The 26,707-nt window shown below is 32.6% G+C and overlaps 4 protein-coding genes across 5 annotated transcripts in view; 3 read left to right on the forward strand and 1 right to left on the reverse strand.

Moving 5' to 3' along the window:
* The window catches only part of LOC128395847 (cell adhesion molecule DSCAM-like), a 43,888-nt gene extending 38,626 nt beyond the window's left edge, over positions 1-5,262 (forward strand). Inside the window, 4 exon segments of the mRNA XM_053356333.1 lie at positions 2,720-3,043; positions 3,207-3,818; positions 3,901-4,413; positions 4,489-5,262. Coding sequence (XP_053212308.1) covers positions 2,720-3,043; positions 3,207-3,818; positions 3,901-4,413; positions 4,489-4,835 — 1,796 coding nt within the window. The 3' untranslated portion in view covers positions 4,836-5,262.
* Positions 5,263-5,399: 137 nt separating this feature from the next.
* LOC128395905 (neuroendocrine convertase 1-like) lies at positions 5,400-9,406 on the forward strand. Its single transcript, XM_053356394.1, has 10 exons — positions 5,400-5,651; positions 5,743-6,295; positions 6,969-7,006; positions 7,104-7,263; positions 7,317-7,620; positions 7,707-7,892; positions 7,962-8,180; positions 8,266-8,432; positions 8,530-8,663; positions 8,739-9,406. The coding sequence occupies exons 1-10, from the start codon at positions 5,475-5,477 to the stop codon at positions 8,883-8,885; spliced, it is 2,085 nt and encodes a 694-aa protein (XP_053212369.1). The 5' UTR covers positions 5,400-5,474; the 3' UTR covers positions 8,886-9,406.
* Positions 9,407-9,467: 61 nt separating this feature from the next.
* Positions 9,468-11,646, forward strand: LOC128395856 (zinc finger protein 436-like). Its single transcript, XM_053356342.1, has one exon. It carries the CDS (start codon positions 9,477-9,479, stop codon positions 11,334-11,336), a length of 1,860 nt encoding a protein of 619 aa, XP_053212317.1. The 5' UTR covers positions 9,468-9,476; the 3' UTR covers positions 11,337-11,646.
* Positions 11,647-11,916: 270 nt separating this feature from the next.
* Positions 11,917-19,816, reverse strand: LOC128395830 (WD repeat-containing protein 7-like). Of its 2 annotated transcripts, XM_053356321.1 has the most exons (10): positions 19,134-19,816; positions 18,974-19,052; positions 18,657-18,825; positions 18,261-18,448; positions 17,653-17,798; positions 17,008-17,031; positions 16,242-16,332; positions 15,826-16,134; positions 15,314-15,700; positions 11,917-15,241 (listed from the first exon to the last, which is right to left on the reverse strand). In XM_053356321.1, exons 1-10 carry the CDS (start codon positions 19,412-19,414, stop codon positions 12,239-12,241), a joined length of 4,677 nt encoding a protein of 1,558 aa, XP_053212296.1. In that variant the 5' UTR covers positions 19,415-19,816; the 3' UTR covers positions 11,917-12,238. The 2 variants fall into 2 exon arrangements, with proteins under 2 accessions (XP_053212296.1, XP_053212301.1); XM_053356326.1 differs by lacking the exon at positions 17,008-17,031.
* Between the last annotated feature and the right edge of the window lie 6,891 nt (positions 19,817-26,707).

The following is a 26,707-nucleotide window of genomic DNA, read 5'->3' on the forward strand; positions in this document are numbered from 1 at the left end:
GGAATCATTCGATTTTGTGCTGTGATGAAAATGAGTCATTGTATCTTTATGAGGCCAAAGAAAAAGGTTACAATACAACTGATTATGTCGACTCCTGAAAAAAGTTAATTGATCATTTGGAATCTGAAAACATCGTTGGTGCTGTTGTTGTAATGGACAATGTTGACTGAAGTTGAATCATTATTTCAATCGAAGGATCATCATCTTCTCTTTCTTCCGGCCTACTCTCCTTTCCTGAACCCAATTGAAAACTTTTTCAGTCAACTAAAATATTGGGTCAGAAAATATCGACCGTCCACAGCCGATGATGTTTTTCGTGGAGTTGAATTGGCATCAGAGTTAATTACATCAATTGATGTCAAAATCCTTTCGATCATATGATGCGATATATTCCAAAGTGTATGACTAATCAAGAAATCGCTAATTAAGTACAAATAAAACAATCAACTTATTGTTCGTAAACTATTTTTATTCACTAGAAATACGATTTCATTTTGAGCAAGTGAGATTTCGTTCATTCGATTTGAGCTCAGGGATTAAATGAGTTTAGCTTAAAGGGTTTACGTTCACTCGAAATGAGATCTCATTCTCTATAAATGAGTTTATGATTCACTCGAAGTGATTTGACTGTAGTATGCGCAACAAAAGATTAAGTAAAGCGTTTGATGATCATGATGAGTCTCTAAGTTAAATCGATGGGTAAAATTTGAATTCCAGTGAATTGATGATGATGATGATTAAATGAAACATATTTTGATTAATTAAGTAAAATTAAGGTAATCATTAATGTTAATAATTGGTGATCTAACCAACAATATTATTTCTTTTAAATCGTTTACTACTCAATATTACTACAATTACTCCAATTAGTTCACATCGGTCAAACTGACCAAACCTTAAACTCTTTCTCTGGACGTATTTAAATGCAAACCTCGACATTAATCAAAACTCTTTGGTCACACTTTTTGTAGCGGTAACTTGATGAAGTTTATACTTATTAATAAAAATGTCTTTATATTCAATTGCTGGAAAACTCGATTGTGAACATCAAATGACCTCTAAACCGTATCCTAACCCTATGACCGGAATGAACTTGATATTGTAATATTACAATTGAGTATCACTCAAGTTCCCATAACTAGAGTCTGGGGTCTGAACACTCCCAAACAAAAAGTTATTACAGAAAAACTTGTTTAGAACTTGGTGAAATGCCCTTTATAAAATACATAGAATAAATATTTTTATTCAGATAATATTCAATGTTTGAAGTGGTGGCATAAAATTCACTTCTCTACCTGAACTTTACCCATTTTGAAACTCATGAAAAGTTTATAAACATTATTATTAATTGGAAACAGAGGTGAAAGTTGAAGTAACGTGCTGGTCAATCCAAATAGGATTATCTAACTTGAAATGGTCAGAATTTACTTTTCTTTCTTCATTGTGAGAGTAAATTCAATTTCTTTCCTGAACAAGGATGAGAAAAATTCTTGCTCGAAACAACAAGAGGAAACTTTGTTTTCTACTTGATTCAAACCTTGTTACAAAAAGGTTTTCATGTTGTTGTTGTTCATCCTTCTACCCACCACTGAACCCATACACTAATTTGTTACTTCAATTGAAGCCCTCATATGAGTCTCAGAATTTGGTTTACCATGTTATTCTCGTCATGATAATATTCAATTAATCGATTAAACTGCTATCAAAGATGATGAAAGATGATCAATAGATTAAAAGTAATGAACATGTTTCCAATAGTTTCAGTTTGATTATCACGAAAACTCAATAAATGATAGTCATGATGAATTTTAATTCTTCCATTAATGAAGATTATTCAACACTTGAAATTCAATTATTAATAATTTCTAAGGATTAACTTTACATTCGATTGATTCTTGTTGATTTTTCCGAGTCCATTTATATTTTTCGTAGTAATTTCATTGGAAATAAAATTATTACATCTTTGGAAAATGATGGAAGATGAAAAGTCGATAATTGAATTTAGGACTTTTACTAGAACTTTTTTTTTCTTTTTTCACTTTTCTATTCCTTTTATTTATCATCCTCATCATTGACTATTGTCGTTATTCAATCTTTAAAAGGCCAGAAAAGGTCGCAACAAGAGCTTCTATCATCACAATTTTCATCTTCCTCTTATTTTAAGAGAAAGTTTCAAAGCGAAACAATATCATCATTGTGATAAAAGGAATGATGAAGATGCTCTGGTTTCACCTCCTTCCATTCAGAGTTTCTATCATCAGAATCATCATGAAATAGTTACTGGACTTTTCTTTGTTTTCTATTCACTTTTCATGTTTCGTTTCTTCAACTTCCTCATGTAATTTCTTCCTCTCATCATTATCATCTTCAGAATTATTCTCTCTCTGTCTGTCTCTCCTTCTATATTTCTTTCATCTTCGTTCTCATGGAACATGAAATGAAAAAGAATTTGAAATCATTATTTAACTATTGATTTCTAAAAACGCCAAGAATCAGAATTTCTTCGAATCGATTGAGGCCATTACTTTTGTCAGCATCTTCTTCATGATAAAGTTTAAGATATTTTTCCAATAAATTTCATTCATTGATCATCACTATTGGAAATGATGAGAAGACATTTTCTCTCTCTCTCTCTCTCTGTCATTTCTTGTCTTCTAAATTAATTAATTTAATTAACTCTTTTTTTCTCAATCAATTGTTTACTTTTTCATATACACAGAGAAACCTGATAAACCAATTAACCTGGAAGCTTTTAACATCTCCAGTAGATACATTGGTTTACATTGGAAGTTACCTTTTGATGGTAATTCAATAATTAAACACTGTCACATAATTTATGAGTCAACAATTAATTCACCTGAAAGTGTTAATCACAATTCTAGTGAAAACTTTAATTCTAAATTAACTGTTGACGGACCAATTTTATCAACACTCATCTCGAATCTACTTCCATTGGTAACATATACTTTTCGTGTCTATTGTGAAAATGGTGTCGGTCAAAGTGATAAAAGTGATCCAATTAATGTCACTACTCGTCAAGAAGGTTTGATTAATTTGTTAATTCTTTTCCTATTTCTTTGTTTTCCATTAATCAATTTCCATGTCAATTAATTGCAAAGTTTAATCCAATTTCCTAGATCGTGTTTACTTTAAACTTTAGTTTACTTACTTTTTTTCAATTTTTTTCATTTTGTTCAATTGTTTAGCTCCTGAAGGTCCACCACAGTCAATTAAAGTTCAAGCGACTGGTTCGCAGTCATTGAAAGTGACCTGGTCGCCAGTTCCTCCGGAACACCAACATGGTCCGATTTTGGCTTATTATATCGGCTACAAGACGGAATCCGCTACTGACCGGTACCAGTTTAAACATTATACCGTCAATATGGACGAGGAACGTAATTTACCAACATTTACCACTTATTTGACCAATTTAAGGCCTTTGACCCGTTACTGGGTCGTGGTTCAAGCTTACAATCAGGCCGGATCTGGGCCTTTATCTGATCCGGTGGTTGGTGTTACCCTGGAAACCTCACCGCCGATATCTCCGTTGATTAATATTATTGGTACGACCAATGATTCCATAGAATTGGCCTGGGAACGGGATGTTAAAGATAAATCAATCATTCGAGAATATAATCTCTACTATAAAGAGGAAAACAAGCAAACTCTTCATCATATCAAATTAGAACCCGAATTACGAAGTTATATTCTTAAAGATCTTTCCTGTGGAACCAAATATTCACTCTACATGACGGCAACGAATAGTCTTGGAACTGGAGAGGCAAGTCCAAAAATTTACTCACGAACTAAAGGTGCAGGTAAGGTCACTTTTCGTTTTCTCGTAAAATTGATTCCATTTCTTTTTTCTCACTTTAAATCTATTTTTTTTGTCTTCCTTAGCTCCAGTTTCACCAACTCGTATGTCATCCGTTATTTGGGCTAATCGAACTGAAGTTATTCTTAACCTTGGCCAGTGGAATAACGGAGGTTGTCCAATACATTATTTCGAGATTAAAAAGCGTCCAAAACACACTAACATATGGACTCCTGTCCACGAGAAATTAGCACTTAAAGGATCAAAAAAGGAAATTGTTCTCCATCATTTCGTCCCTGGAATGACCTATGTTGTCCTAGTGACCGCTAAAAACGATGCTGGAGTGACCCAAGCCGAATACTTGGTCACAATGCCGAATGTTGATTCATCATTATCATCATCATCTTCTCGTAGCTCATTTTCGTTGGCTAAAACTCGAAACAACGAACTAAGTTCCAACTACGAGGAAGTGCCTTTATACCGAAATATGGCCTTTATCTTACCGATCAGTTTATCTCTTGCAACCATAATTTTCCTCCTTCTAATTGCTTTCTATTGTATTAATCGTCAACCCCAACCGATTTACAATCATTACTCAGGTAAAATAATAAAAGAAAACTTAACTTTTTCGAAATGTTCCATTTGCTAATTAACTTTTTCTTCCCTCTCCATAGAAGATGATGGAAAACCAAGTAATTCTTTATCATTATCTGATTTATCGAATCAAAAATCTGGCCCTAGAATTAATTTACCAACCAAGTGTATGAATATCGATCCGATCACCATGAAAACGGGCTCGATTGGCTCAGGATTGGCCACTTATTCAACTGGAAATCATTTACTATCCGATCGAGGGTATTCAGCATCAACACCGATCAATACTCACCATCAGTACTCAGAACCTTATTCAACCGCAAGTGGACTTGATACCTGTTCACCTCCAGGCTCAAAAGATCACCATTTCGCCACAATCAAACGCGGTGCCTCAGGTCCAAGGCCATCACCTTATATTGCCTCTTGATTATCACCGACGAAGCAAAAGTTTTCAATAAGCCCAATTGTTGATCAACTGATCACAAACTACGATTTGTATATTATTACTATTCAACTAATTGTCCAATAATTGTAATAGTGTCCACTAGTCATCACATTTCCCACCAAGAAAATATCAAACAATCAAGAAGCAAATCAAATTGTAATTGTAATTGTAATTTATATTTTTGGCTACAAACATAATCAACTCAAATTGTTGATAATGGAAACTTTCATTTAATCAATAAATTAACCAATTGATGATGAAAAAAAAAAGTTTCTAACCAATAATCTTGCTAAATTATTATCAACTTCAACTACAATTAAATCAACAATTAAGTTGGTATTTCAGTTTTCATTACAAACTTTTAAATGTCAATTAATTGAGAGAAAATTGTTAATTGTTTCCAAACAATTAACTTATAATTTACACTTTCCATTGCCAAATTACAATTTTCACACCTAATCAATTACATAGGTAATATTACTCAATAACAATTAACCAAATCACAAATTAAACGTAGTTAACTAAATAACAGAGAGGAAACAATTTGATTGTAACCATTTCATTGATAAATGATCGCTGTTCAAGTTAATCAAATTTTCTCAGTTCTCAAAAACTTAAACTATGTTTTTCCAATCGATCATAAGTTTATCATTATTAATTGTTGTCCAAGTTAATTGTCATTATAATCATTTAGATCCATTTTTAAATAGTGTCCACGAAATTATCGTTCGTACCAACAAGGGAATTCATTACGTTGAATATTTCGCAGCCAAATATGGACCAATAGAGGTTCGAGAGGTAAAGTAGTTTCACCATTTAATTGAATAGAAAATCAACAATTAGACTAATTATTAACTCTAAATTATTATTATCTCTTCTTCTGGACAAGGTTCCTAATTTTGACGATACTTATTCACTGTTAATTCCTGCAGCTAATAAATATACTCGAAGTCTCGATATAATTAAAGATTTAGCCGCTGATGAGGGAATTGAATTTACCGAACCACAGATTCCATTAGAAAGATATAAACGAGGTTCATTAACAATTAATTCATCTTTAACTTCATCTCAAAAGACAATTAATCATAAAGAGAATCATGTTGTTGTTAATCGGAATGTTGATTATCTTAATCATGATAATCTTTATCATCATGAGGTTAATGCGAATGATGAGGATCAATTGACAGAGAAAATTTTAGGAATGAGACAAATGGAACCAGTCCCATTGTTTAGTGATACTCGAAGTGCGGAAACAGTTCAACCGATTCCGGAAGTTGGTAATCCAGTTAAGAAGGCGGCATTAAGGTTTAACGATAAACTTTTCATGGCTCAATGGTATATCACCAATGAGATTAACAGTGTAGCCCGAAGTCATAAAATAATGGAGGCTTGGTCACATGGATACACTGGCAAGGGGATTACGGTTGCGATTCTTGATGATGGTTAGTTGATTATCTTGATCATTAGAGTTACAATTAATCGTTTTTCTCTCCCTGTTTCATCATCACCCTGTGAGTTAATGATGCTGAATATTTTTCGCCTCACATTGAATCGAATCTTCGTTGTTTGAATTTGATAGTTTTTTTTCTCGACCAATTGTTGAAATCGATTGAGAATAAAAGTTCTAATTGTTGATTGAGATTGTTTGATTGGGTTGATAATGAGGAATAGAATAATATTTCCATTCAATTAAAGATTAACCTTCTTGTCCCCTTTTCTATGTGTTAATTTTTGTTTAGTGACAATTAAATGATTTTGATGAAGATGATCGTTGAGGATTAAAGATGATCATTCAATTGATTATCATTACGGAAAAATGAAAAAAGAGATTGAAATTTTCCTCTCAATTGAACTGGCCAACTGCAAGATATTGCTTGATAGTTTGATTAAGATAATGATGAGTAAATGTCACTGGACATGAGGAATACAATTATTATCGTTTTCACGTATAGATTAGGCCAATTGTATAATCAGTAAATGATTAATTCCATGAGAGATGAATATGGAAAGGAAAGGGTTCGAACAATATTCTGTATCATTTGACTTCATCTTCGTTTCGATTAATCATCGTGGTATCAAATTACAATTAATATCTTCTCTCCCTCTCATCTTTAGGTCTTGAACACACTCACAGTGATTTGAAGCCAAATTATGTAAGTCTTTTAATCTGAAATGACAATAAGCGAAAATTACCATTAACAGTTGATTAAAAGCTGAGTAAACGATTAAATAACCTTAATTGTTGATTAGAATCCGATGGCAAGTTATGATTTTAACGATGAAGATTTTGATCCAAGTCCACGGGTGGGAACTGACAATGGTCATGGGACACGATGTGCTGGTGAAATCGCAATGAGCGCGAATAATTTTCTCTGCGGTGTTGGAATAGCTTTTAATGCTAAAATTGCTGGTAAATTGATTAAGCTTTAAAATTAAAATTCTGATGAAATGTAAATTTTTTAGGCATCAAATTGTTGGATGGTACGATAACCGATGCCATTGAGGGTCGGAGTTTGGCCTACAAATATCAGTTTGTTGATATTTACAGTGCATCTTGGGGTCCAGCCGATAATGGGGAAACTGTTGAAGGACCAAAAAGATTGGCCCAAGAAGCTTTACTTCGAGGTGTTACTTATGGTCGCCGTGGTCGTGGGTCAATTTATGTTTGGGCTTCGGGAAATGGTGGTAATAATGATGATAATTGTAACTGTGATGGTTATGCCAGTTCAATTTATACAATGTCCATCGGAAGTGTAACACAAAATGGGTTAGTTTTGATTGTACAAAAGTGGATTGTGATTTATAATCAATCTTATTTCATTTGATTTGGCTTTTTTTTCTGTACCAATTCAGATCTTTTCCTTGGTATGGTGAGAGATGTGGATCAACAATAGCGGTGACCTATTCGAGTGGTGGTAAAGGTGAAGGTAAAGTCGCAACAACGGACATTGGTAATTCTTGTACACAAGATCACACAGGGACTTCGGCTGCTGCACCAATAGCGGCGGGAATTATGGCTCTCTATTGGAATCAAAGTAAGCTCCATTTCCAGTGGATTCCATTTGATTGATTATCAGAAATTTAATTTTCAATTGCGTTTTCTTCAAGTCCCAATCTTAATTGGCGAGATGTTCAACATTTAGTTGTTTGGACTTCACAAGTTTACGCCTTAAGAGCTAATCCAGGGTGGAAACGGAACGGAGCTGGACTTTTGTACAATGATCGCTTTGGATATGGTCTTTTGGACGCTGATTTATTAACTCGATGGTCCAAGGGATGGCCAACGGTTCCTCCACAGCGATTCTGTAATGTTGGACTTCAATTGAAGTAAATTGTTCTAATCAATTGATTTTCTCCTGTTTCGATCACATTTTTTATTTTCGTTTTCGTTTTCTTTGTTGTTCCTAATCAGAGAGCCTTTGAAAATCTCCAGTGAATCTAAACTTCGGGTGGCTTTTAATGTCAGCGGATGTCGAGGTTCAATTGGTGAAGTTAATTTTGTTGAACACGTACAATTAATGGCGACCATTGATTATCCATTGAGAGGAGCACTTGAAATTGAATTGTTTTCACCGTCAAGTATGTTAATTTAAAATTTCTAATTACGATTATAATACTTGTTAGACTTGTTAGAGATAAATTTTCCCATTTTAAATTATTATCTTTTTCTCAATAGATACCAGTTCAATCTTATTGGGCTCAAGACGGAAGGATAAATCATCGGAAGGTTTTCAGAATTGGCTTTTCACTTCAGTCCACTTTTGGGCAGAAAGACCATACGGTTATTGGACACTGGAAATCAGAGATAATGTAAGTTATTACACCAACCCAAATTTAACGACTCAAAATCAATAAATTATTTTTCCAATTTAATTAATCCAACAGCAACCAAAGAAACGATCAGGAACCATAACAAAATTATCTCTCTTTGTATTTGGTACCAGAGAGAAACCTTACCACATGAATCGTAAACGACACTATGATAATATTGGAGAATCCAATTCATTTGAAGAAAACAATTCCATCAACTAAATAGAAAACCCAAAATCTAATTAAAATACAAAATTGAAAACGAAAAACAAAAACAAATCAAATAATCAAAATAAAGTCACAAAAGAAAAAATAAATAAACAAAACCCAAGAAAAGGAGCAAAACAAAAACAAAAACAAAGACAATTACAAAAATATTCACTAAACAGGGAAAACATCAATTCAAACTTGTAACTTACCTTTTCCATAATAAAAAAGAAACAAAAAAAAACTCCAATCAATTGCCAACAATTAAGAAACAATTAATGAGCAAAAAATGAACATCGATCAAAACTCAAATGTTAAAAGAAAAACAAAACCATAGATTCAAACGCCGCGCCGGTCGATCGCCATTCGCGTAACCATGGCAACCATATAGGGTAGTCGATCCTTGGAAAGCTGAACCTTGAGGATCATCCACTAATTTCATTGTGTCCTCATCATCACTGCTAAATTTTGTCTTTGTCCCTTGATTTAGTTTTAATTGGAAACAATTAAATTTAAGTTTTTCTTTTCTTTTATAATTTTAATTAAGTTTGAATTGAAAGTGTTTTCTTTGTTTGTTTGTTTGTGGGTTTCAAGTGGAAAGTGAAAATGTTGGATAACCTTCGTTCACAAAGGGAAGAAGGTAAATTTTGTGATATCGTTTTAAATGTTGGTGGTAAAACATTTCCAGCCCATCGATCGGTTTTAGCTGCTTCAAGTCCTTACTTTGAATCAATATTGAAAGAAGTTAAATTAACTAAGGAAGAGATTACCATTGGTTGGGAAGATGCTGATAGTTTTGAAATTCTATTGGAATATATGTATTCTGGTAATATTACTATTGATGAGAAAAATGTCTCTGGTCTTTTAAGGTTATCCAATCATTTTCTTATTACCAAGTTACATGGATTTTGTGAACAATATTTGGAACAACGAGAGTTAACTTATAACGAGGATGATGATGACGAAGAAGATGAAGATGATCTGGTTGATGATGAGGATGGAGATGTTATTGAAGAAGAGATTGAAGATGATAATCTTAAAGATCAGCCAACTACCGATACTAATACAGACCAGGAAATTGTTAATACGGAAAATCCAAAGAAAAGGAGAAAGGTTAATAAAAATAAAAGTAGCGTCGATGGCGGTGGTGGTCATTCAAACGTAATTAGTAAAGAGATTAAATTGGAGACAAGCGAAACTGGACCTTCTAGGAAGCGAAAAGTGAAAAGTAAATTCAACAGTGAAGAATGGATCACAAGTGAGGCATCTTCGGCTTCTCGAAAAGTATCAACCACAGCGACAACCGTAACCAAATCTGGTGAACAAACTGATGAGGATGAAATGTTCGATCTTAATGAATCAAGTAACGATCAAAGACCCGCTGGACAAACTGCGTCATTAGCTCAATGGAGAGAGGGAATCAAGTGTCCACATTGTAGTTATATTGGACACAGTGCAACAAGATTGGAACAGCATTTATCTAGAGTACATGAGGAAGATACAACATATAAATGTCGTCTATGCGAGTTTACCTGTAAATGGAATCGTGAATATTATAAACACATGAAGTGTCATTTTGATGGTCCACCATATAAATGTGAAGATTGTGATTATACCTGTGATAGGATTCAATTTATTCTTTCACATCGAATGAGACACACCGATGAGAGACCTTTCAATTGTGAAATGTGTCCATTTAAATCTCGTACAAAGGGTAATCTAATTGTTCACATGAGAATTCATACCGGTGAGAAACCATATAAGTGCCAATTTTGTGATAGAGGATTTGCCATGAAAAACACTTTAGATCAACACTTGGCTACTCATCGGGAGGATAGACCATTTCTATGTGATACTTGTGGTTTCACGACAAAATATCAATCACATTTACTATCACATCGACGTATTCACACGGGTAATGTTTTCCATTGTAATCACGAGGGTTGTAACTATTTTTCACCTCGTCGATCACAATTAGCTGCTCATGAGCGGAGTCATTCATCGGTTCGATCACATATTTGTGTAACTTGTGGACAAGGTTTCATTGAGAGAAGTCACTTGGTTCGACATGAAAGGATTCACCTTGAAGATAAACCATTCAAATGTACAAAATGTGATTACGAGTCAACCCGTCGAGATAAATTGAAAGAACATGTATTAAAACACCATTCAGGTGATTCGAAAAGTCCAGCTCCTTATAAACCTCGAAAATCTCGGCGACAATCTCAGGTTAATGTTGTTGAAGAATCAGCGATTCCCGAAATTTCCAATGATCAACTAATTGTTACCTCATCTTCTGGAGATCAGATTCAAATTGCTGCCTCGGAACAAGAAGTTGCCACAGCTAATTTAATTTACGAATATACAACCGATGGAGTGACACCAACAACAATTAAAACTTTGGTTATACAAAACATTGATGGCGAGGGTGACTCATGTTACCTACAATTAAAAACAACCAAATGATAACAATTAACTAGACATTTAATTGATAGTATGTTTGTGTGTGTGTGTAAAAGTAATTAACTTGACCTTAATATTTAATTTCTTCCTTCAAAAATGCTTAGAAAATCAATTGCTTATCCATTACTATGTTTCCAATGAAACAATCAAACTTTACACTCGATGCAAAGAGAAATTAACTTTTTAATTGCATCAATCAAATGTATTAATAATTATTAATCAGTTCACTTCTAGGACATATATTCCTTTCTCTCTTCTTTTTTTTTCTATTGATTGGATTTAATTTTGTGACAATAAAATAAATTTCTAATTAGTTAATCTTGTCTATTTATATTGCAAAAAAAAAAACAAATAATTGGATAATTTGTAAATTTCATCGATTGGAAATCAATTTGTTTTTCTTATCAATTAAAAAGCACAACAAATTAGTGTTTACAATTGGATTTGATTTTTCTTGTTGACAGAAAAACAATTAAATTGAAATAAATAATTGTGAATGTGAATGATAAACGAAATGATTAAAGTATCGATTTAAACTGAAATCATTACGAAAACAAAAAATAATGAGAGATTGTAAGAAATCATAATTATATAAATTGTTTGATGATATGAAAAACAAATCAAAACAATAATTGTTGATGATTAGAAAGAAATTATAACAAAATAAGAAAAAAAAGTAATTAACAAATTACAGAGAGATGAAAATTAAAGATGCAAGAGTTGAAGAGAGAGAGAGAGAGAGAGAGAGAGATTTAAATTAACTTAATAATAATAATTAACAATTCGATTGGTGTTGCATTGGTGTGGATGTGTTAACAATTAATTTCGTTTGAACGCTTTTTTAACAATTTTTCCTTTGGATGAATTAACTTCTAATTGTTGATGGAAAGATGAGAATCAACAATTTAAATTGTAAATTTGTTTTCTCTTCCATCGGGAAAGACAAGTAATATGGTTTTATTGCTGACCCAAAGGAGTCTCGGTAATTTGGTCACATTGTCCGGTCCATTTGGTGGAGTATTAAAGGTTTTAACACATTTGGTTTGCGAATTTCCTAATCCGAATAGACTGGTTGCCGTTGACCAAAAGGCCAATTTACATTCGTTCATTGAATATGAGACGAGGTGTTTACCATCATGGGAAAATGAACAGCAGGTTATTGAAGCTGCATGAGCATTGATTAGTTGAGGTTTGGGTGCTCGTAGTTCGTATATTGCAAGGTTTCCGTTTTTAGCACCAACGGCGATCCGACGAGTGGCCGTACAACAGGTTACATTTGGAAATCTGGTTATGGGCGGGAAAACTTTACCCAATTCTTTTGATTTTAAATGATTGGGATCTAAACAGTGAAGGATAATGTCGATTGTTTCAATTATGAGATCGGAAACTTGATGTTGACTCTTTTCAATGAGAAGTTCAATGTTACGAAGTATTTCCGGTTTGGCTCGATTAAGGGGAGAACCGGCCACCGGTACATTCATAGATTGAGCATTTTGTTGTAGATTATTGTAACGGGCCACTTCCCTTGCGAGGGTGGTGATAAAAGAACCTGGTCTTGAGGTCGCAATTAGACTTAGCGCTTGACGAGCAGTTCGACAAGAATCGGCTGCCGGTGTTAAGGGTAAACCAAAGGACATCGTTGGGATCAGATTATCGGCATCGCAACAAAGTTCAAGAAGTGCGTATAAAACTTTGGTTACATCAAGATAAGGTTCCCAAACGATGAAACCACGACCAAGAAGATCGATAGCAGCTCGACGAAGGGCTGAAAAAGCGGGTAATCCCGTTGAAGGTGGTGCTTCAACAAGATAAGCCAATGCTCGGGAAGTGTGTCGTGCGAGCGTATAATTACCAGCACCAAAACCTTCAATGATCGACTTTTTCTGATTAGGATCTTCTTCGGCCATTACTCTTTGACCCTTGGAAGGTTCAACTCCTTCGCCATATTCTGAACCAATTACACCGAGCAATATAATGGCCGTTGACTGTTTCCGTCTAATCTCTGAACCACTGGATGACCTTCGTTGATAAGATGTACCGTTTTCACCCTTTTCCCCAACTCCTCGTCCACCTTCACTACCAACCCCACCGCCGACATCATCTACATCATCATCAGATGAATTGAACTCTTCGTGATCATTATCGGGAGTCATGTTGGAGGGTGAATGTTGCGACTGTTGAGTTCGATCGGAACTTGGTACGTTCAGGTGTTTATTCATGGCAGCTCCGTTTTGCTCGTCCACTTGACACAAGTAGGAAGCCCAATCGTCAACCAATTGTTTACGTCCCCGAGCACCAATACGACGAAGCTCAGCCAATAAAAGTGTTTGAGCGGCTTCACGAACTTTTAAACATCGATCTTGCCACCTTTTGGCCAGAATATCAAGTAACGGCTTTTTAAATCCTCCCGTTTTAACCAGTTCGGGTAAAAATACACAATGTAAGCCTGCCAATAGTTTCCAACCTTGTTTTGATTGTTCTTGAATGTTTGCCATCATATCGGCTTCGAGGGCTTTCATATCCGCTTCAATCTGTGAATCTGAATTTCGTGATTCCGATCTAGAGAGTCTACTTAACGCTCGACGTTTACGCTCACCTTCCGGAATAAAGGAAGAATTATTCATGGACATTAAAGTTCGAGCTAAAGATAAAATGGTCAAAAGGTGAGTTGTTGTCATGGCAGTAGAAAGTTCCCAATGATAGCGGGCATAAAATTTTCGACTTCGATCTTCATCGAAAATTGTTTCCATTGATCCTGATTCTTTCATGCGAACCCGTTTAGCGGAAGAGCCAATATTAGATAAATGTGATTCATTGGTTAATTTTAATTCTTTTCCGGCTACTGGTGGACTAGAGATTTCACATTTAACATCATGTTTCGCCAGGAAAGTTGGAAGATAGAGAGACATGTGACCTCCTTTGGATAAAACGCCAAAGCAAATGGGTCGAACAGGACGAAGAAGTCCTAATTTACTCTCACAAACACCGTCCATTTCAATGTCCAATCCCCAACCATGAAGTAGAGAAAGTAAAATTTGAGATATTTCAATGTTAAGATCAGTCTCGGAAGAGATTAATTTATTGGTTCGTTTATCGGAACTGTTTTCAACTCCATTTTTGGCGTTTTCTGTTTCTGTTGATGAACGTCGGGTAAACAAAACAGTGGCCACATTAACGTCAGGCTTAAAGCCAACACTTTCAGCTTTTGCTTGAATCTTTTGAGCAGCTGATTCTGCTGAATCTTTAACTTTGGACCAAAATTTGTGAGATGATTCCGGCGATTCAACCAATTGAATGTAACGTTGATAAGCTTTGTTATTGGTTAGACCGCGATTCTCAAGTGTCTCCGGGTCAAGTTGGGTGTACGCATCGGCGAGTAAATTAACGATAAGAGATTCAACATCGAAAGCCAATACATGACTATCTTGATCTTTTGGATTGGTTTTTAAACTTTGTATCATCAGTGGATGGGAACGATTCTGAATGGCGGGATCGATAACATCTTGTTTCTGCTGATGAAGTGGACCAGCGATGTGTCGGATACCTCGAGCGGTTGCATGTCTAATGGCATCAAGATTACGACTTTTGAGACCACGGAAAAGGTGAATCGCTGGATTGGTAAGACGATCTTCATTTGATGCAGCCTGATGATCATCACAGGCACTTAATATGTCATCAGCTAACATCCCTTGAACAACTCGATCCAAAAGTCCAGTTTCAATCTGCCAAACATAAACTGACCCATCAACACAGCCGACAACCATGTAATCATCGAGAGGTCGCCATTTAATTATTGAAACGGGAAACATATGACGACTTGCTAACATGATACATTTGTTTTCTTTGAGACTTAAAAGTGCAACCGAATGGTCACTGGCCACGGAACAAATACAACTAAGAATTCGTGACTGTTGAAAGAGAAAAGGTAAAGAATAGTCAGTATTTAGAACTTTTCGAGTTTTCCTTTCAATTTTACTTACACTACAATCTTTTGGAGGAACTAAAAGTTGAGTTATTTCACCAGCATGAACGGAGAAACGATATAATAAAGTTCCAGCATAAAGATCCCATAAACAGACCGAAAAGTCAACTCCCCCTGAGACTAGATGTTGAATCTGATATCGAGAATCAACATGATGAGGATAAAGGAGACAAGTAACTTTTCCTGAATGTCCATAAAGAACCTGATATTGTGGCCAATTATCATTGACCGATTGAGATGATTGTGAATGAAGAAGTTGCAATTTAAGTGTTTGCGTTGCAGGTACAATAATGATGGTACCATCTTCTCGACCGACAATTAAAGTCCCTTGCATGGGAAGAAAAACGCTTGCAGTTACTTTAACATCCGGATGATCACCAGAATTCTGAGTCCAAGAACAAGTATAAAAAGAGAGAGAGAGAGAAAGAGAGCAAAATATAATTAACATAAATTTGATAACTTCTAAATGATGAATGATAAATGAAAAGAAGAAAAAAAAAGTTCTCCAACCAATTGATCCATAATTCCTAATGGACGAGGTTTCATTGATTTCCAGGCATCAGTTAATGAGTAAATATTGTCAGGTTCATGGTAAACAGGATCACCCTGAGCGATTCCATCGTTGAGAGTAACCCCGTTGATCATTTCATTGGAAATGAACCAAATAGCAATACGACCAAGGGAATCGCCTCTGATAAAAACTCGAGTAGGTTGTTGGGATTGCTGTTGTTGTTGTTGTTGGGTGTTGGTTGAAGATGATGAATTTGAAGATCGAACTGGAATGAGATGATATTGAGTAACTGGAGGACAAAGAAGTCTCTGTAAGGATGGTAGAAAAGAGAAAAATGTTCAAAAATTAACAGATAGAAGAAAAATAAATCGAATTTACAATTCAATGAATTAGGTTAATTGTAAATTCACGCAACTTCATCATTCTTTATGGTTAGAATACAATATGGATCAATGACGTGGTTCTTCTTGGATTGTTCATGGAACTCCTTTCGATCTGGAATACAACTAGACAGCCAAAGTGAAAAATAAACAATAGAAAAAAAGAAGCAATTAGTTAATTGTTTATAACAATGAGAAAAGAAAAATCAATTAGATTTTAAAATTAGATGTTAAATGAAACAAACAAAAATTAAATTCTGTTGTTAAAATCAAATTGAAAATAAAAAGAGTAACATAAATCGGCAATGGTTTGATAAATGATAGCGAAAGTTAATCAATATAATCAAAAACAGAAAATTATTCATTCTCATTGAAACAAAAAGAATCAACAATTTTGTGATAAATTAAATGATAAATTGGAAGCAGCAAAGAAAATAAAAAGCAAAAGTTGATTGTTCAATGATTGACTGAATCTAATCAGTGAACAATTAGTGTATTCAGTTGTATTTATAATCATGTTGTCAGTTATTAGGTGTTTATTATTAATTGTTATTTGGATTCAGGGAGTGGGGGAGTGTTGCAATTAGATTAGTTTTCAAGCAGAAATAATAAATTAGTAGGAAAAGTAAACATGCAATTGGAAATTTGTGTTAATTGTTATGCGAAAAAAAAAGTAAAAAAAAAAAGTAAAATCAATGGGTTAATTGTGAAAATAATCATAGTAAACAAATAGTTTGGTTAGTTAATTGTTAGTTTAGAAAACAATCAAATTTAGTCAAACACAAGCAGACTTCAATTTACCTATGAGCCTTTCCCTTGGGTGAACTAAGGTGGATTTGTGGATTTATGGATTTATGTTATAATACAACAGAAACAACAGAATGATGATGATGATGATTAATAAATGATGAAGATGAGAAAGGAAAAGGAAATGAAAAAGAGAAAAAGAGAAAGAGAAAGAGATATAAAGAGAAAGTAGGTTAGAGATGATGATGTAAGATGAATAACATGCAATTGATTTTTTTTTGTCAACAATAATCTCCATGATTCTTTGCAGTTCCTTGACTTTAAATCCGATCAATCAAAATTGTATCAATGAAAATTTTAAAACTTCAACATGATTCAACTTCTTGTGGATTAATAACAATTAGCTAATTTGGTATAAAAGCTGCTGGTCAACAGGAAGAAAGTTAATAACAGGATAATAATAAAGGTCCAAGGGATTTGAGGGTAAGAGAGTTTAAGAGAAAATTAAAACCATGATCATCTTTGGAGAGTAATTAATTTCTTTCTTGGTCCTTTTTTAATTAGCTGGATTAAAAGTGAAAGCAAAGTGAAAACAATCAATGGACAAAATTATCCAAATTGATTGAGTTGCATTTGATTTTTTTTTGTTCACCGCCTTCAAAATCCTATTGGGTTAACATTCGTCCCTTGAGAACTTACTTTTTCGGTAGTTGATAAATGTAACCTCGACCAGAATCGCTCCAGACTAAAATTTTCTCAGCCGATAGAAACTCTCCGCCGGCCCAACGTTCGTTACGTTTATTGTCAATCGAAAATAAAAGGGAAAAATCGTGTGCATCGTAAATCTAAATGATGATGATGATGAGAAAAAGAAAAGACAATTAGAATCAGATGAACATGAATAATGTGTTTTACAATTTTCGATTGATTAGTTAATCCTCTTGTCATAATCTTGATACTAAAATATCAGAAATTTTCAGTTGATTTAGTTGAATTTTGTTTACTCAAACTCACACTCATAACAGAAACACATACATACAATAAATCACAAGTGATTAATGATTAGTAATTAATAAACAATCGATTGTATTAATGATAATGACAGGATTGTTTTCTGATTTGCTTCTTCTTGCATCATGAATTAAATTACGATAAGATTAGATAATTAGGTTGACTGATTAGATGTAACTATTATGAACTGTTGTTATTGATTAGGTGATGAGAGGAGAGGATAGACAAAGTTTATCAAAAAAGATGGAGGATTAAAATTAATCAGTGTAACAATAATTAGTTAATTTTATACTAACCTGCCAATATTTGGCACAAACAACAAGAACTGTTGATTGATTGTAAGTATTACAAGTTAATTTGAGTGCATTCAATGGTTTAATTTGTTTAAATTCCTGTTCATAGATTGGTTCAGAGCTTCGAGATTCATTTCCAGTGAGAATCCAAACTTTAACGAAACCCGAAACCGTAAGGCCAATCACATTGTCTGAAAAATAAATACATATTTAAAAGATTAGATGAAAATAATAAGAATAAATTAGAAAATTAAGAAATACTAATTATTACAGAATGAGATAGATTAATATAATCTATCACGGAAAGAAAATAAAATAAATAGTAACAACGGATCATTGATTTAGGACAAAAATAGAAAGAAAAAAATAATTAACTTATAATTACAATGAATATTTTACCTTGAGGTTTACCAGGATAGACAATATCTATTGCTGAAATCCAATCAGGATTTACTCGTGATGATAATGTAAACATAATTTGAAGTGTAATCGGATTGATGATCAAAATTTCAGCATAATAACCATTGCAGAAAAGTCGAGTCTCTCCGTTTCCTTGCATGAGATGGATCTATGGGTGAAAATGAGAAGAAAAATTGACGAAAAATATATTAGTACAAATGAGAAAATATAATATAATAAAGGAAATTGTCAATTATTCCATAAAAGAAAAAATATAAACAAACGATCCGCCATTTTGGTTATAATAATCAGTTTACCTGCATATGGGTATGAATATATTGTAATCTGGTGCTTTCAAGACACTGTCCATCATTTAGATCCCATAGACACATTTCCCTGAAAAGAATGAAAAATAATAAACAAAACAGAACAATTAATAGAATAGAAAAAGATTACATGAAAAAAAAAATAACTAACCCATCTTCAGATGAGCTGATGATTAAATCATCTTCAGGATTAACTGATCCACTGGAAATACACATGATACCAGATGAATGACCAAAAAGCATACATCTTGGTTGAATATTTTTCAAATTGGAATTTAATGAATCCCAAACCAATAACTGACCATCATTACAACCGGTGACCAAAGTCCTCAGATCACGACCAAGATAAACACAAGAGATACAATGAGTTGGAGCTCGATTACCCCAAAGGGTTATCGGAATAATCAATTGGCTGGATAATCCAAGTGGCATTTTAACAAAGGATTTAAGAGAAAATTACAATTTCTAATCAATATCAATAATTAACCTAATCAACAATAACAACAATAAACACACATACACTCTCACACAATCAAGAAAAACTACAAAGAGAGAGAGAGAGAGAGAGACAGGAAGGAAACAAAAATAGACAGAGAGGAAAAACTAAAATTAACCAGAAGAATATCTCTTATGTTATATGGGAAGAAAACAGTTTCCAATACAGTTATTCACTTTTTTGAAGAACCTTTTGGAAAGGTGGAAATTTCAAATACTATTAATGTTCATCTTGGGTGATTAATAATTTTAACAAAATTAAAATAAATCATTAATAACAATTAAAAACAATTAGATAACATTAATTGAAGTTAAACTTAACCAATTTGATTGAAGAAAAAAAATTTCTTGTTTCAATGTTTACATTTTTTGTCATTTTCTTCAGAACTGTCGCCATCTGTTGTTCTTAATGGGAACTAATCCAATTTCTTTTTCTTTTTTAATTGTTGATTAATTTTTTTTTCCAATTTCTTTTTAATTAAAACTGTGTAATTAACGATTTAACGTATTCATATGATTGTAATGGATTATTGGTAGTTTATTTTTTTCTTCATTTTGTTGGATAAAAAAACTAAAATCAAATTCAAACCCAAACTTGGTAACTATTTAAACCGAGAGATGTCATCTTATTGTTCACAATTAACTTCTTAATTGTGATTAGTTAATGATAACTTTAATCTGTTGTTGATAATAATTGAATCTAGAAAAATCAATTTCTCATCATGATAGTTTTATAAATAGTTAATTATTCATTGATCAACAATCAACAATTTAATGAGAAATCAATTCCAAAGCTAAAAACAATTGAATCTCAATAACAATTAACAATATTATCGATTGGTGATCAACAATTAACTTTATATTATTTATAATTATTATAAAAAGAAAATTATAAATAGTAACTTTATGTAGTAATTAAGTTAATCAAAATTAATTAATTCTGAACATTTAATTTTCTAAGTGAGAAAAATTTTAATAAACAATAATAAGAATAATTTTTTGTTCTTATTGTTACAAAAAAAAACTTACAATTCTCAAAGTTTATCTGTATAATTAATTGTAGTAAATGTCTAAACGCAATTAACTAATCATCGGTGGAGAAAATTAAATGTGATTAACTGAATTGGAAACAATTTGTAAAGTTAACTAATTAACTGAAGAATAAGAGATTTAAAACTAAATGATTTTAGATTAACAATGTAATGGAAATGAGAGGAAAATGTTACTCTTTGTGTTCATTATGTTATTTTGAGAGTCTTTAAATTGAGAAGATGATGAAGATGCTTTTAAGATGATAAATTAAGATGAAGATGGAAAAGGTAGAAAGAAAGAAAGAAAGAAAGAAAGAAACTTAAGTGGAATAAGATGAGAAAAGATCATGAAAAGTTCATGGATGTTGATTCTTAACCATTGGTATATGATTCGAGAAGCCGCTGATTCAACCAATCCCTTTAATCAGTTTCCTTTTGAATTATAGATCTTTTCTCACATCTTCCTTTTTATCATCTTCGTCACAATATTGTTCATCATCATCATCATTAGAAGATTGATACTTTTCATGGAGAAGATGAGGAAGAAAAAAAGAAGAAGAAAAACCAAAAAAGAAAGAGAAAAAGAAAGAAATAAAAGTAAATGGAAATCACTTTCTTCTTCTCCATTAACTCATATGTACATTTCTCTTTCTCTCTCCTCCTTTTTTCCTTTGTTTTCAGAAGAGAGAGAGAGAGAGAGAGAGACAAATTCTCTCTTTCTTACTCTCTCATCTTCATCTTCATGATCATGATACTGATGATACCTTTCAAAGTTTAGTAAACATCATCAGCATCTTAATAGAAATTGAAAAAGTAAAAGAAAGAGAAAAAGAGAGAGGAGGAAGAAAAAAGTGAAGATGGTTGAGTAACATGATGATGATGAGTCTGAGTGGGAGGAAAGGAGAGGAGGAGGAGGGTGAATAAGAGGAGGAGGTGGATGAGATTGATGGAGTGGTAAAGGTTTTGGGTAAGGGTTTGTTCAAGTGATGTGACTGTGCAACCTAATGAAACCGATTTTATCGATTTCCTTGGCCAACCGAAAGGAAGGAACCAGGGAAGTAAAATACAGGCGCAGTTACCAAAATGAAAACCAAAAAGACAAACCAAAGAGTAAGAAAAAGAGGAAGATGAAAATGAGAATGATGATGAAAAAAAGAAAGAGAATCATCAGAATATATGAAAAGAGGAAGAAGAGAAATCAAAGGAAGGCGGAGATACACAAGAACCATGAAGAGTAAAGGTAAAAATGGGAGGAGAAGATGAGATGATCATAATAGTGATGATGAAGATGATATTCTGATCTTGGAAAGAGAATGAGAGAGAAAGAAATGAAAAAATTGGAAGATAAGAAGATGAGAAGCATAATATTCTCTATTTCATTTTGTTCTTTTGAATAAACTTCCATAATGGAAAGAGTAGAAATCTTTTTTTTGTTGTTCGAACTTGAAAGAAGAAAAGTTCGAAGAGAGATGATTTTTTACTTCTTCTTCTTCTTCGTCATCTCTCTCTCTCTCTTTTTTTATCATCTCAACAACGATAATAATATCATCACAGATTAATGAACAGTAAAGAAAAAGAAACAAAAACTTGAAAACTTGAAAGTTCATCACATTGACAAGGTTATATTCACTTTCCCTCCTCCTCTCACCATGAAATTAAACCATTGTCCATTGAAAACCAATCCCACCATGAACATTGATTGCCCACTGTTAAGATTATCCCTCCAGTGGAAAACAATCCAATGCCACTTTGTATTTACGTTTACAAGGTGTAATACTTGTTATCTCTTATATTGTAACTATTACAACAGGTAAAAGGTGAAGAAAATTATATATTAGTTACCTGGATAGTATTGAGAGAATTTGTGTTTTTTTTTCTCAAAGAAAACACTAAATTGCTTCTTAAATTGTGTATTCAGGTTGTTAACTGATCAATAATATTGTATCTGTAATGTAAGAGATAACTTTGATTACCCTCTAATTGTTTGATTCGCAAGTCACATCAACATAATCATCCAGTAACTTTTTTCCTTCAGCATTTTGTTTACCAACAATTTCCAGTTACAAAATGATAATAATATAATAATAATATAAAAAAAGTCACAATATCTTGTGATATTATGACACCAATGCCAATACTTAACATCGGTGTTATTACAGTGGCAATAATAATAACCTTTAACCTCTCACCTCTTGCATTTTCCCCTCTCTTTTATTTGTTGTTGTTATATTGCAAAGAATTACAATCAACTGATTGTTTACAATTTCGACTACTACAATTTCACCATAATACTCAACCTATATAATGGAGTATGATGAAGATGATGATGATGAGGATGGAGAAGAAAATTTTTTCTTCTTCTTCTTCAAAGGTTATCATTATATTATTTCATGTTATAGGAAATTGACATGATGATTGTTGATTGGTGAGTATTAGTTGAAAACCACTGGGTGATATTGAACCAGAGGTTATATGTATTGATGGAAGATAAACTTTATCATCTTCATCTTTTTTTTTCTGTTCATCATCATGTTTCCTTTTCCTCCTAATGATGATCATGTTGTTGTTATTGTTCATTTCAACATCAACAACATGTCAAGAATGAAAAAGAAAACAAAGAAATCATATTCTTGACTTGAAGCAATTTAATCATCTTGTTATTGATCAGTTTGATTGTTATTATATTTCCATTCAATATTATTGTATCAACAAGAATTCATGATCAACATCATGAAGATAATGATGAACAAGGAGGAGGAAAAGAAAATAAAAAAAGTTCCAAAGAAAACTTTTCGATTTTCATTCAATTTCCTCTCATCATCATCACCATCTTCAAATTACTCTGTCAATTAGTCAATCAATTGATTAACAAGATGATTGTTACAAAACTAATATTCATTTATCAATATTTAATTGACACGCGTTTTAATTTTGATCACAATTTGAATCATTATTGAAATACTATTATTATGATTACTTATTGTTATCATTTCTTAGCATCATTATCACATTCCCACCACAGTTACAACCTCATCCTCATCCCGACAATCAGCTGGATACATATTTTGATTGTTATCAACAAACTTTGTCTTATTTTAATCAATGACAATGATAATAACATAGTCCAATTGATAACCAGAACTATTATTATCCCTTCATCGTAATCATTTTGATAACATCATAATCACAGTTAACCTAATACTAATTATATCATCCTTATCCTCCCACTACCCCACCCACTCTTGGTGGTCACCTTATTGATTACTTAAAAAAAAAATTAATTCCCATAACAATCAATCCCGATAATCATAATGTTAAATCACTCAAATTAAGAGCTACAATTTGTATCCTCATCATTCAATACACTTTCACTCTTAACTTATCAATCATACTGATCATCATCACCATCATCATGTAATAATTTAAATAACCATCTCTGTCTCTCTCTCTCTCTCTCAAAATGATTATAATGTCAGTGACTGCAATTAACTAACTACAAAGACATTTATGATAACAGTGTCTCCATCATAATCTCAGCATGTGAACACGTTCAAACGTGCGTTCATACCAGACCTTTTTTTAGCATCTTCTTCATTCTCATCTCCCTTTCACCATCACCATCATCATCCTCATCCTCATCATTACCAAGCCCACACTACATGTAGGCGTGTAGATGAAAATTTAATAGTTATTGTAGTTAATCTGTAAGAAGAAAAAAGTTATCCTCTCATTAGCATCTCGCATCCATCCAGAGAAAGCTAAAGATGCTGATCCACTTTTCCTTGTGGCTCAAATAAAAAATAACAGAATCCAAACAACAACAACAACAACAACAAGATGATGATGATGATGATGATGATAGAGAAGATAAAATCGACACCCTATAATCATTGATGGCTTCATTTAATTAATCACTTTTGATATTGAGGAGTGACTTTCATATATTATATATACAACGAACCAGCTATTACCATAATCATAATAATAGATGACTGGTTAACCATCGTTAATCAAGGTCATAATGTCGGATTTGATCATCCTCACCATTATCATCATCAAGCTTCTGAACATGAGAATTAATATTTTGTGTTTTTTTTTTCTAAAAGAACAAAATTTAATATTCGAATTTGATTTTTTTTTCTTCTTTTTCACCGGTAAACCAACCGCCCAGTTGATGATATTTAATGAATCCCTGAATACAGGTAATATCATGTTAACCAAAATCAAGAAGCAAAGTGAAACCAGATTGGTAAGCCTGATGAAGATGAAGATGATGATGATGATGATGATGGAGATGGAGATAAACTCTGATGAAGGATGAAAACCAAACCCATCAAAGTAGAAGCCAAATTTTATTGGGTAACCTTGTTGCTGAATTTTAGTTTTCAGAACTTTTCTGTTATCAATATAAATTAAATTCTGGGAGGAGGCGATAGATAAACAATTTACTCTTAATAATAATAATCAACTATCATTAAGATGATGAGGATAAAATTTTCATGTAATATTTGTAAGGTGTGGTCAGTGAGTCACCTTTTGTTTTGTTCCGGAGTAAAAAAAAAAGGTCACTTCAGGTTAATTTCAGGTAATTTGTTAATTGTTATTATCATTAAATTTCATTAAATTTGTGATAATTTTTCAAAAAGTTTAATCACTTATCCATTTGATTATAAATATTATTATAATAAATTAAGAAAATGATTCAACCAACAATCAGTTAATTGTTTTCCTTGTGTTCATATTTATTTTATTTGATTTTCTGGTCATTTGGTTGATTATTAATTGCTATTAATAAATTACAACGCTAGTGAGTTACAATTAACTAATCATGTTTTTAAATATTAGCAAACTGTTTAATTGTTGTATTAATAGTTAACAGCTATTAAAAAACGCAACACTCATAATCAACAGGATTACAATTAATAAATTGTTAAAAAATTTAATATTAATTAACTATAATCAAAATTAAAATAAATAATCATCTTAATTGTTGTTATATTATTATTTTAAATAATCAATTTACAGATTAATTGTTTCAATTACCATAATTATTAACAGATTGAAAAAAAAGTAAAACTAATCACAATTGATTGATTGTTAACTATTAGTAAATTAATAACTTTGTAATTGGTGGCAATCAATTGAATCACAATTAGAAAATATTTTTTTTTTATCAACCCTAATTGGGAAAAGTTTATTGGTTAAATGAACGTTAATTGTTAACAATTAGGGTGATGATTGTCCTTTTGTGATAGAACAACAATTTAAGATGAAATTAAATATAAAGAAAACAATTAACTGATAATGATTACGCTTTTTGATTATCAACCATCAATGATTAGTGATTATATCATCAAGATGTTAAATTGTCAATGGAAGAGCAAAAAAAAACAACTTAGTTTGCCAAAAAAAAGAGGAAGAGAAAATAAATCAACAATTAACTAGATTGTCTTGTTTTCTTAAGATTTTTTTATCATCCTCATCCTCATCCTCATCTTCATCATCATTTTCAATCGTTTCGCCTGAGCTTCAAAGTTAGTGAGAGAGAGAGAGAGAGAAGACAAATTCAACAGAGAAAGATGAAAGAGCGACAGTAAACTAACATTTCCAATGTTTCAATGAGCATCAATATAAGATGAAGATGCGGATCAAGATGAAGATGAAGATGAACAGGATGATGATGATGATAAGACGCTCTCAATATGTCTTATTAGCTAAATAGCCACGCGACTGGTAAGTGAATGTGTCAAATTGTATCAAGTATCATTATCATTGTTTCTTATCATTGGAAACATTTATTTCATTATCTTTCCACCTTTTAACTATCCCACTCCCACCTTATCCTCATCCTCATCCTCCTACCTAATCATCATCATCCTCATCCTCATCATTCACTATCATCTTAACCTGTTTGACCTTATCTAACAACTTATGGTAACCTTATAATTTAGTTAACAACAAAAAACAACCAACACATTACATTGTCAACCTTATGTTGTTGTTGCAATTGTCATTTAACAAACTCAATGGTCACTTGTTAGTTTTTTTTACCTTACTGACCATTGCCAATGTCCACTCCCTTTAATGTTACTGTATCTCTACATTTTTTTTACTGACCTCTTCACCATGATGATACTGACCAGGTTATGGGTCATTTAATTTGTCTAAAATGAACCAAACCAACAACATCTACACCAAC

The sequence above is a fragment of the Panonychus citri genome, unplaced genomic scaffold, assembly GCF_014898815.1.
Source record: "Panonychus citri isolate SS breed McGregor unplaced genomic scaffold, ASM1489881v1 Contig00023, whole genome shotgun sequence".
Taxonomy (NCBI): domain Eukaryota; kingdom Metazoa; phylum Arthropoda; class Arachnida; order Trombidiformes; family Tetranychidae; genus Panonychus; species Panonychus citri.

Coding starts and splice junctions, on each gene's coding strand:
- LOC128395905 (XM_053356394.1), top strand. CDS start 5,475: ATGTTTTTCCAATCGATCATAAGTTTATCATTATTAATTGTTGTCCAA. Junction 7,007..7,103: donor GTGATTTGAAGCCAAATTAT/GTAAGTCTTTTA, acceptor ATTGTTGATTAG/AATCCGATGGCAAGTTATGA. Junction 8,181..8,265: donor AATGTTGGACTTCAATTGAA/GTAAATTGTTCT, acceptor GTTCCTAATCAG/AGAGCCTTTGAAAATCTCCA.
- LOC128395856 (XM_053356342.1), top strand. CDS start 9,477: ATGTTGGATAACCTTCGTTCACAAAGGGAAGAAGGTAAATTTTGTGAT.
- LOC128395830 (XM_053356321.1), bottom strand. CDS start 19,414: ATGCCACTTGGATTATCCAGCCAATTGATTATTCCGATAACCCTTTGG. Junction 19,053..19,133: donor ATCAGCTCATCTGAAGATGG/GTTAGTTATTTT, acceptor CATTCTTTTCAG/GGAAATGTGTCTATGGGATC. Junction 16,135..16,241: donor TAACCATAAAGAATGATGAA/GTTGCGTGAATT, acceptor CCATCCTTACAG/AGACTTCTTTGTCCTCCAGT.